The sequence below is a fragment of the Lathamus discolor genome, chromosome 1 (genome assembly GCF_037157495.1).
Source record: "Lathamus discolor isolate bLatDis1 chromosome 1, bLatDis1.hap1, whole genome shotgun sequence".
Lineage (NCBI taxonomy): Eukaryota > Metazoa > Chordata > Aves > Psittaciformes > Psittacidae > Lathamus > Lathamus discolor.
In genome coordinates, this window is record NC_088884.1 from 102293327 (window position 1) to 102305576 (window position 12250).

General features: G+C 41.9%; 1 protein-coding gene and 1 long non-coding RNA gene across 5 annotated transcripts in view; one reads left to right on the forward strand and one right to left on the reverse strand.

The window, feature by feature from the left end:
- Nucleotides 1–471: 471 nt before the first annotated feature.
- LOC136018881 (uncharacterized) lies at nt 472–11520 on the reverse strand. Its single transcript, XR_010614618.1, has 3 exons — nt 11453–11520; nt 1384–1472; nt 472–546 (listed from the first exon to the last, which is right to left on the reverse strand). It is a non-coding gene; the product is annotated as an uncharacterized LOC136018881 (long non-coding RNA).
- DCLK2 (doublecortin like kinase 2) overlaps nt 10873–12250 on the forward strand; it is an 89288-nt gene continuing 87910 nt past the window's right edge. For all 4 annotated transcript variants that reach the window (XR_010614612.1, XM_065688476.1, XM_065688490.1 and 1 more), the window contains exon 1: nt 10873–11924. Coding sequence is in view for 3 of the 4 variants with exons in the window: in XM_065688476.1 (XP_065544548.1) it covers nt 11510–11924 (415 nt within the window). In the remaining variant the exon portion in view is untranslated. The remainder of the gene's footprint in view (nt 11925–12250) is intronic.

Sequence of the window (12250 nt, forward strand, 5' to 3'; positions counted from 1 at the left end):
CGCTGAAATAGGACAGCTGTTTCACTTGTATTTGGACTTTGAATGAGCTAGTATGCTTATAATCTTTTTTACCCCTGCATGTCTTGCTAAATTTGAATTCCTCTTATATAAGAATAGAATTACAAACTAGCACAATTTAAACTACTCTAGTATATGCCCTTGTTAAGAAGATTAATAGCCTAATTCCCTGTTATCTGCTCTGGCTAACTACCAGTTTCCAGGTGTTACAGTTTTCTGTTCTATGAAGTAGTACACACACTAAACCAGTATTTGTATATATATATACACATACATATATACATATATATATATATTTACACATATATATATACAAATATATGTATGATATATGTAGACAGAAATAAAACTTCCAGGCTTTTATAAAAAGCTGTGAGAGCTACCATATTTCCTAAGAGCTCTCCAATAGAAGAGAGTAGAAGCTCCTAGAAAGTTGTTCATAGATTTTTCTCACCTTTAAAATCCACCACTACCTTGCACAAAACCACCAAGGGAAAGAGGAGACATTGAACACCTGTGTGTACATAACTGAAAGGAAAAAAAAAAGAGCATCAGTGAATATTTTGCCTCCAGGACACTTTATTGCAACTCTTGTGTTCGTCAGTTGTATTTTGGTTCCTGTTCTGCGAACAGTTGGAACAGTGAATGAATTACCATTTGCATGCACACTGTTTCAAGACAAGAACTTTGGACTGTAAGCTCTGAGTTTAGGACTAGGTCCTTTCAGTGTACATGTGGCACTTAGCACACTGTCCTTATGGAAAGAAATAAGCAAGGGACAGAACTGAGTACCTCAGACAGTTTCCTCCTTGCTTCTACAGAACCAAAGGGTTATATTGCTTTAAAATCTCCCATCTCTGAGATATGAGGAAGTTCATAATGAGAACAGGATTCAGACTCCTTGAGTTCTCTGAGAACGCTTGACTCAGAATTAAACTCTAGCATCTGGCCTTTCTACGAGGAAGAAAAATAATCAGAATTACTTTTGTTTCAAAATCAGGCCTCAGCAAATATATTGAAAACTCTGCAACAGCCCAAGGTTACTTTGTGCCTATAGCCGTACTTGTTCTTTCATCAGCAGCTAGCTTCTCATGATCCCATATGCCCCTCAGCTGGAAGTATAACTGAGCATTATTCCTAATAGTCACAACTGACCTCAAAATTATTTAGCTTAAGGTTTTGCTTTCTCAAGAATAATAGTTGCCTGCATTTGATAATCTTTATGCAAATACTTTAATTTTATATTCTTTCCAGCTACCTATGAAGCAGCACAGACCACTACCATTCGGGAAGAAACATGCTGCAAACCCAGTCAAATTGTTCACTTTCTAGCCCATACACGCTACCAGGACCTGAGAAACTCACCAGATTTCCTCCAGTTACCTCTCATGATTTGGTTATTTACTGATAAACAGATTCTTTTCCTCCTCTCAGACCTGTCAGGATGAGTGATCCTAAAGGAAAGAGCAAAATAAAATGTCATAAGGTAGCAGTAGTCTCAATCTAAGTAATCTGTAGAGAAGAAATGTGATATTCACATTACTGCCAATAATTAAGCCCCAAAGCAGCACTTTATTATTTTATTAAGGCCAAAAGTTCAATTTGGCAAAGTCCCAGCACAAGCTTCCACTATGCTGTCTGCAGTAGTAAAGAGACATAATTCTGCTGCTAATGTAAATGGTTTTGCTGGCACCAAGCAGTCAAATGTATAGATTTCTTGTCAGAGCTACAAAGAGTACTAAAACATGCAAACAAAAGTATGATGGATACAGAAAAAAATACGTGAAGATTAAAGGAACATTTCACAAAACTCTATCTGATTTCCTTTAAAGATTAAAGCACAATTCTTATCAAATGAAAGCCGAATGACTGCTTTCCCTTTTCTGTACAGGAGCTAACCCTGTTGACTTGATTTTGTCAGACAGAATAATGTTTCTAAACTTAACTAAAACTTTTGCTTGTTATTAGGAACATAATACCACCATACCGTTTCCAGTAAATCTGGCAACACACATACAATATTCACACCATAATTACTAGAGCAGTCATCTAAACCTAGAAAGCCAGGACTGAGTTTGGTCCCTCAGCTCGAAAACTACACTTTATCTTTGGATGCAAGAATTCTCTAACAGAATTTATTATGGCTCTAAGCTAAAACCAGTCTTCAGTGATGCGCACAGAGCAAATATTTCATAAAAAGGGTAAAACCTCTCTAAAGGGATACAACTTGGTCTTCTCAGTAGCCAGCTAGGTGACAGACCCTTAATTAATGCTAAAAAATTCCCATCAGTAACTTCTGCAATCCTTCTTAATTATGTCCATCACTGTATTAGTATAGTACAATACAGAACAAGAAAACACTCTGACACTTTACAAAGGCTATTACCGGGAATAACACCATGACCTAGGACTTCCACAACCAAGTAGCAACAAGGATAAGGCCCATACACCAGCTTCCAAGTCAAGATAGGCACCCAAAACATGACCATGCTCAGCCTAGACAAACAACACATATCATTAATAATAGCTTGCTTCCTCTTGGGAAATAATTAAAATTTAATTTTCTATATAAGAATAGAGTCCATTCAGCTATTGCTCATCCAGAAAGAGGCTTCATGCACCTTTTTTTATTTTCCTCATTAAATATTGCATCTGATAGTGTTCAATGAAAAAGATGATGAAAGGCTATTAGAGAGAGCTGACCAATAGTTCATTCTCTTCTTTTTCCCTTCTGTGTTTTCAAGTGCTGCATCTCTACCATGGAATAGAAATTAATCCCTAAATACACTACTTCAGACTTTTACATCTCCATTTCACTTCTCCAGTCTACAAAATATTACTGTAAAACAGTGCTACTACTAGCTAAATATGCTATCCTACCTCCCTGCCCTATCCCATTTCTGGAGTTGAGGGTTAGTATTCAACCAAGATCATTCCCCAGATCAAATCTGCAGATATTTGTACCAGCACAAACAAGGGCAGTAACCCCAGGTAGATGGGAAAAAGACATCTAGAAACAAGAGTGTAGGTGAGAGAATTTTGTGCAGCTCAGTTTGTTTCAGTAATCACTGTATTATAAAATTTCACTTTAAAAAAAAAAAAAAATTCTGTGAGTGGTTCATTTGTTTCAGAATACATACTGTTTCATTCTTGTTTTCTTCTCCAGTTCCCATATATTTCATCAGTGTCGTTCATCAGTGAACTTTAGACCTCTCTGCTGCAATAGCTATCTCAGAAAGCACAGTTATTTTTTCATTTTTAAGTATAGCGGTAATTCGCTATGACAAATAACTGTTGTCAATGATCTTTGAAAGACTTTATTGAACTTCTGAAATAACATAATTCTTCAGGGTCTTTTTTCAAGGTCTTACATTTTTCCTGTTTTTAAGACTGTGTGACTAACTGTACTTTTAAGTAAGACAACAGATTAAATGATCCATTTAATCCTGGATCATGCGTTGTTCTACCAGACTACTAATAGAAACTAACCAGACTGACATTTCTACTGAAATTACAGAATTTTGATGTCTTGTATTGAAACAGCAACAGATGGAATTAAAATTATTAATGATTATAGAAAAATAATGGTAGGGTTAACAGCAAAAAGGTAATAGATACACATTAAGAACCCAAATGAATTTGCTCTAAATAAGCTAAAAATAGATAAGTAAAAGAGGCATTATTTTGTCTGTAAGTCATGACTTTTTCCTCTTCAAATTATCCATTTGGGGGGGGTTTACAGCTAAAATTATGCTGAGGTTCTATAATATATATATATAATAGAATATATAACATGTAATTGATTCACATTAAACATATTAAGCAGTCTTGTTGATGCAAGACTCTATGAAAATATATGCAAAATATATGCAAAATATATGCAAGATGATATGCAAAATATATGCAAGACGATATGCAACATGTCTTAAATACTTTTTGGAATTACAGAATACTTTTTTGAATAACAGAATTGTTACATTGGTAAATAGAATACGATAATTTACCAGTAGAAATTAAACTTCTCAGGTGTTACAGAACATATAATCTGATAACAGACAAATGCTGTACATTTCTACAAAGGTAATAAATTATTACTACTTTTATCCATGCCCAATGGCATGGGATAATCAGAATTCCTCTCATACACCTTCTTGGTTTGCCATATGCAAAGCCTAATTGAGTAATACAAATTAATGTAGCTCTCTTAAACAGCTGGCAAAAACAAAATTCACAAATATCTTGCAGCTTAGACTCATTAATAAAGAAGTACAATGCGTAGGTCTTCTAATGCCTCCTCCTTTTTAGGCTTTCAGCTGTTTGTCCTTTCAGCTTTTATTTGGAAACCTATCTTTTCAAAGCAATGCTGAATCACACCTGGAGATTTTGGTGAGAAAGGGAACATGAAGACCTTTCTATATCCCTCCAGTATAAGAAATTCTGAGTTAGGCATTTATTTATATCATAAACAAACATACTCAATTTATTTAATGCTGCTATCTCTTCAAACTTGAATGGATGCAGATCACGATGTCATGTCATTGAGCAGTCACTGATAACTAAGAACTAATTTTTACTGGAGCGCAAAAAGACTGATCTTCTGGAGTTGGCTTCAGAAGGAACCTATTGGGAGGGTATCCTAACTCCTCAAAATATGTTCACTATATCACAAAAACTAGGTTTATGTGAAGTAGTTATTTCTTTTGAGAATATTTTACAACTTCATTCATGATGCACTGGATAGAGGTAGCATCCCACTTCACTCATTCACTCCCACATCAGGGAAAATGGGATATCAGCAAAATCGGACAAATTGCTAGAGAATTTCTGCAGGAAGATGCTAATCTGGAAGAAAATATAACTGGGTATAAACAAAAAAAAACCAACACAAAAAACCACACATTCCTTTGGGCAAACCACTGGCTGATATGAAATCTCACAAATGAAGAGGCTTTAAATTTAAAACCTCGCTCAGAATGGTTTTGGTACATCTGAGTCTTCCTTGGTACAGCAAATTGAAATAGAACATACTGGGAGGATCCTTCCAGCTCTACATTTTTATGTTTCAGATTCAGTATTGGGTTTATAGGGCTTTTATTCATACATTTTTACTACTTTCAGAATTCTTAAATGGATGCTCAGAAATAATACTGTTAAAGATAAATTAAAGGACAATAGAATCCTTTGGGAAATGTACGAAGCTGTTTAACAAGTAGCCTCTGTATGGCGTTTTCATCTAGTCTATAAAAATAGGTGAATAACTCTGAGGTCTTTTGAATACACATTTACAATGAGTTATCACAGATACTAGATTCAGACATTTCTCTGTGATACATTAACATGTACTAAGATAATTTAATAATCAACGAGCCTTAGACTCACATTCCCACTAATCAACAGGTGTTAATGTGACAAGAACATGCCTGTGGGCTAAAGTATCTCTTATGCTACCTGTGCTGATATGTTTGTTTTACATGTTTTATTTCTGTATAGTGGTCTATATTGACATCTGCAATTTTAAAAGCAATATTATTTTCTACATAGGATTCTTGGATAAACTGTTGAGTGGATGAAAAGAATACTACGAGCAAAAAATTGTTGGTCCCAGTCTGACTTCTCTGCTACTTGGGCAGGTTGTTTAAACTTCATTTCCGATTTTATACATGTATGAAGTAGGGTACAGCATCTCATAGGGATGAGAGATTATTGTTGTATGAATATTTTAAAAGCATTTTAACACTCTTAGCTGAAAACAAATCATTACAAATAACCATTAAATTGTTTAAATACTCGAAATTGATTAATCTGGTGCTATAAGTAAACATTTTGTTATTTAATTATTCAAAGAATATTTCATCTTGAGCCAACAGACCCCAAGTTCATAGTGGGTTTTTTGCTTCTTCAGCAAGATTACATATTATAATTTTCAAGGTGAAATCAATGAGCTAAATGCAAAGATCAGATACATATAAGTTCTTCTAAAACTATCCACTGTAAACTCTGAACTTGAACTGAATTTTACCTATGAACCCATTAAATGCACTAAATAATTTAAATTCCACTGATTTCAATCAGGAAAGTAAGGAGTTCTGATAGCAGTAGAAGAAAAGACATTGTGTCTGATGGTAAAGATTTCCTGCTTTCCTTTTAGAATTTTCTTAGATGGGTTGCTTGTTACAAAAAACAAAACCCAACAAACCAATGGACCACAACAAAACAAAAACACCAAACCACAAAGGAGGCCTTCTAGATGTAGTAAGTGATTTAAAGAATTTGTTAAAGATATAAGAATTTGTTATGTCTACCACAATAAAGCAGAAGAAAAAAAAATAAATTACAGAGGCAGAACTGGTTAATTAGAAGAATATGAAAACTGGAAGCTCTTTTAAAGTAGGAAATATACATTTATAGAATCAAATATTCAAAGAATTAATGATAAACACATTTTTACGGTGTCAGGAGATTTAGGTTAATAAACAAAGTATCATTTATACATGTAACATTGTTTGCTGTTAACTGAACTGTTAATTTATCAACCCTATTTGTAAAGATAAAGTGGGAAGAAGATAAGGGAATTGCACAACACAGTTCCATACAGAATTGCATACTAAGCATATTATTTTTCTCATGTCATCAAATGTAGTTCAGCTGCATGTGGAGTTGTTTGGGGGTTCTATTCCTCATTTTTTAATGTCTTTTAAAACACCTCTGACTACAGATAACTCTCTAGGCGAAATAAGGTGGCAAGAACAAAGTCAAAGCATACATACAAATAGAAACACTGTGAACCAGTGTTCAAGCCCAACAGGGGCTTACAGAGTTTATTAAAAAACACGAACAACATCTGAAGAGAACCAAACAGAAAGAGCACAAGTTGCAGGAACATGTTTCAGGTGTCATCAGGAATTTCCTTGGCAGATACACATGCAGGTCTAATTGCAACCTCTCTGTAAACAGCCTCTTCATATTAGAGGCAGTTTAGTTTTACAGACCAGAACTTAGAATCATAGAATCATAGAATCATAGAATGGTTAGGGTTGGAAAGGACCTCAAGATCATCTAGTTCCAACCCCCCTGCCATGGACAGGGACACCTCTCACTAAACCATCCCACACAAGGCTTCATCAAACCTGGCCTTGAACACTGCCAAGGACGGAGCACTCACAACCCCCCTGGGCAACCAATTCCAGTGTCTCACCACCCTAACAGGAAAGAATTTCCTCCTTATATCCAATCTAAACTTCCCCTGTTTAAATTTTAACCCATTACCCCTTGTCCTGTCACTACAGTCCCTGACAAAGAGTCCCTCCCCAGCATCCCTATAGGCCCCTTTCAGATACTGGAAGGCTGCTATGAGGTCTCCATGCAGCCTTCTCTTCTCCAGGCTGAAAAGCCCCAACTTCCTCAGCCTGTCTTCATACGGGAGGTGCTCCAGTCCCCTGATCATCCCCATGGCCCTCCTCTGGACTTGTTCCAACAGTTCCATGTCCTTTTTATGTTGAGGACACCAGAACTGCACACAATACTCCAGGTGAGGTCTCATAAGAGCAGAGGGGCAGGATCACCTCCTTCGACCTGCTGGTCACACTCCTCTTGATGCAGCCCAGGATACACTTGGCTTTCTGGGCTGCGAGCGCACACTGCCGACTCATGTTCATTTTCTCATTGACCAGCACCCCCAAGTCCTTCTCTGCAGGGCTGCTCTGAATCTCTTCTTTGCCCAGTCTGTAGCTGTGCCTGGGATTGCTCTGACCCAGGTGTAGGACCCTGCACTTGTCATGGTTGAACTTCATAAGGTTGGCATCAGCCCACCTTACAAGCGTGTCAAGGTCCCTCTGGATGGCATCCCTTCCCTCCAGCGTATCAACCGGACCACACAGCTTGGTGTCATTGGCAAACTTGCTGAGGGTGCACTCAATCCCACTGTCCATGTCAGCGATGAAGATGTTAAACAAGACCGGTCCCAACACCGATCCCTGAGGGACACCACTCGTTACCGGTCTCCAGCCGGACATCGAGCCATTGACCACAACTCTTTGTGTGCGGCCGTCCAGCCAGTTCTTTATCCACCGAGTGGTCCACCTATCAAATTGATGTCTCTCCAATTTAGAGAGAAGGATGTCGTGTGGGACAGTGTCAAACGCTTTGCACAAGTCCAGGTAGATGACATCAACTGCTTTACCCTTATCCATCAATTCTGTAGCCCCATCATAGAAGGCCGCCAAAATGGTCAGGCAGGATTTCCCCCTAGTGAAGCCATGCTGGCTGTCACCAAGCACCTTGTTGTTTTTCATGTGCCTTAGCATGCTGTCCAGGAGAATGTGCTCCAAGATTTTACCAGGCACAGAGGTGAGACTGACTGGTCTGTAATTCCCCGGGTCTTCCATTTTCCCCTTCTTGAAAATGGGGGTTATATTTCCCTTTTTCCAGTCATCGGGAACTTCACCTGACTGCCATGATTTTTCAAACATGATGGCCAGTGGCTTAGCAACTTCATTTGCCAGCTCCTTTAGGACCCGCGGATGGATTCCATCAGGTCCCATGGACTTGTGTGCATTCAGATTTTGAAGATGGTCATGAGCCAGATCCTCTCCTACAGTGGGCCCAAGGTCTTCATTCTCACAGCCCCTGCATCTACTTTCTAAGAACTGGGTGGTGCAGTCAGAGCCTTTGCCAGTGAAAAAAAAAACTTAATTTCATGTTTATATGTTCTATAAAACACTGTGGCTATATATACTTCAAAAACTATCTGTAGTGGGGTTCCCTTTGAGGAGAAAGAATTTTCCTGGTCAAAGGTGTGAGAATTCGCTTTCAGATTTACCTTACTGTATGGGTTGTATAAAATTGCCTTCTCCCATCCCATGTCTAGCTGTAGAGTTCAGAAATCAGAGCAAGTCCTGTACGTGACCTAACCTACCACCAGCAAAACAACTTGAAATTAATAAAATGCCTACCCTGACACTGAATTCTCCAACCTAAATTTAGTCATAGACACAGATAGCATATTAAATTCACATATGTACATTACATGCTAGTCTGCATGAGTCATGTACACATAGCTAAGAAAGGTGCTGTTGAGAGTAGACAATAGTTGGCAGAAAGGAGGCAAAAGGTGTGTTCAAGAAACTAAATTTCCCTGAGCTTTTGTAGTCTGCTTCTAAGTAAATTGGAAAAAGTTATCCCAAATAACCTCCAGCTGAGATTTAAACTGAGTAATGTGACTTATTTTGTAAAGACTAGACATGCCTATGCAATTGGTAGCCTTTGGGAAAAATACAACCTCGCAGCTGAGACCAATCCACTCTGGAGCACAGTTACACAGATGAGTTTGAACTCCACCTGTGTAATTTTGCCTATAAAAAGGACTAGAAACTACACATCAAAACCAGTCTAGAAAGTTGTTCTCTACTGTTCTGTAGTGTCTATGTTCTGTTTCCTAGGCAAGATCTACCTGAGTAGATATTTATATATACAAGCATATTTATGCCCCAACTGTAACAGAACTGCCTCCTCATTCAGTTCCTTTTGTTGATTTTACCAGAAAGGAACCAATACAGCTCCATGGCTTATCACTTCCTCTTGCTTGTGGAGGTTTCCAGGCGCTGCAGAAGTTAGCACTTTCATAGAGCAAAATTCATCCATGTTTTCCATTTATCATCTTTAGAAACATAGTAGCTAGATGTTCCATCTACTTTGTGACAAACCCAGTAGTAATGGTGAGGTAGTGCTTGATGTGATTAGTATTTCAAAATATAAAATGTGAAAATAATAAATCCAGAGAAAATGTGGCAAACTATTTTCAAAAACCACTGAAACACAAAGCTGAACATAGATAAATCTTAGTCAAATCTCTTTCCTTTCCCACTATATACAAACAGAAAACATATCTCCTAAGCTTGCTGGAACATCGCTACTGAGCAGAGTTCCGTCCTTGGTGTGAAAAGGACTTTCATAAATCCTTCCTGTATGTGCCTCTCAGTTACTAATGTACTTTTCGTATGGAGAAGCTCCACTTGCAATGCAGATGATCAACCTGCAGGCAGCCTCCTGCCAACCAGACCAAGAGGGGTGGAGAAGGATGGGTGAAGGCTCTTATAGGCCCAGGACAAAAGAGCAGAAACTGTGACAGCTTGTAATAACACAACACAACTGAAATCTCTCAAAACAAGAGACCTGACAAAAAAGTGAAAACATGCACCTAATTGTAGACGCCTTTGACATTTATGTACTCATCATGTCAAGAAAACATATCCTGTAGTAGTTGCAAATAAGTTTGAAAAAAATTTGAAATTGCATCCATTTCAATACATGTCGTCCATTTCTACCAAAAGTGAATAAACTGAGTAATCTCGGGAGCATTGAGAAGCTACCTGGGAAGGCCATGAACGGTGGCTAAAGCACATTCAGGAGGTTAAGGATGCTGGAACCAGAGCTCTATTTGGTTCCTCAGAATAGGAAGCTCGGTAGCGTTCACCAGCGGACAAGGGAAGTGACACGGACTCGTAGTGTTCTGTCCTGGGGGATGTATTTGGGGGAGAGAAAACGTTATGAAGAAAGAAAAGCCAGAGAGGGCTACAGCAGGCGGCTCCACTATCGCGCCGGAGGGAGGGCGGGTGCAAAGGACCGGCCCCGTCAGTGCCACCGCAAGAGGGGCAGAGCTGCCCGCGCGGCACAGCCGCAGCCCCAGAGTCACTCCCGTTCCCTAGAGAGCCGCTTTCCCTGCCGCCGAGCCCTGAGTCCCGCCGCGGGCCGCTCATGTCACCAGTGCGGCTCCCGCCCCGCGGCCACCGGGCCCGCCTCTCGCCGAGATAGCACCGCCCCGCTCCTCCGCCCGCCCTCCCTCCCGCCTGGCTCTGGGTGCTGGCAGCAGCCGCGCCCGCCTCCCGCTCCACCGCCGCGGCTGGGCCGCAGCCCGCTGCCACAGTAGGGTCCGCTGCCGCCGCTGTTGTCCCACTGAGGCGGGCGCTACCGGCGCCCTTGTCCGCAGACAACCGGGAGGTTGCGCCGCTCCCTGCGCTGACTGGTGCCGGAGTCCTGGTGCCCCGCCGTGCCGGCCGGGGGCTGGCGGAATAGGCGCTCCGTTCCCCGCTGCTTCTCCCCAGCGGAGCCAGCAGAGAAGAAGCTGACGCGGGGGAACCTGCGCTCACGGCGTCCTCCGCATTGTGCGAGCCTGCATAGGCACGGCTGTGTGCTGCCCCGAGTCTCCCGCCCTGGCATTGCATATAGCTGGGGGGCGGCGAGCGGAGGCGTGAGGGATGCTTTTGTGCGCGACTGCTGGCGAAGCAGCGGGTAACGGCAGAGCTAACGGCGGCTGGAGCTCTGATTGCGAGGCAGGTCGGGCGCTGCGGTCACCCGCAGCTCTCCCGGCGGGAGACGCCGGGCGTGATGCCGAATTAGGCGACCAGAGGAGTCCTTGCGAGCGTAGGGGTAGGCTTACCGGCCCGTAACCGGCCCGGGTCCCAGCGGAGCTGGGAGGGCGGTCGGGCATCTCCCCATGGCGAGCAACCGGAGCATCGAGCTGGAGCACTTCGAGGAGCGGGACAAGAGGCAGCAGCGCGCAGGGCCGCGCCGCAGCGGCACCGGCTCCGGCGGCGCCGCGGGGCCGCGGGGCAACGGGCTGATCCCTAGCCCTGCGCACAGTGCCCACTGCAGCCTCTACCGAACGCGGACCCTGCAGGCGCTCAGCTCAGAGAAGAAAGCCCGGAAAGCTCGCTTCTACCGCAATGGGGACAGGTACTTCAAGGGCTTGGTGTATGCCATCTCCAACGACCGCTTCCGCTCCTTCGACGCCCTTCTTGCAGAGCTCACCCGGTCCCTGTCGGACAATGTGAACCTACCCCAGGGTGTCCGCACCATCTACACTATCGATGGCAGCAAGAAGCTCACCAGCCTGGATGAGCTTTTGGAAGGTGAGCCAGGGGAAAGCAGCGTGCAGGCTGTGGGTAGTTCTGCCCTGGCATGTCGAGGTCTGGGAAGAGGTGGTGTGGGGCCTGCTGGTGGGTTGCAGGTTCTCCTTGGAGTGAGTTTTTCTTTCTACCCTGATACAAGCCGAGAGAGGTTGCCTTGAAATTCGGCAGCCATGAAGCCTCTGAGGGCAGATGGTGCTAGTGCCTGTTGTGGTGTATTAGGCTTCCTTTATCCCACTGTGGACCGTCCACTTCCCATCACCCAGACAAATGCTCTCTGTATGTGTGTGGGTTGACTGTAATGGTAGTTACGCAGCAGGTGTAATATA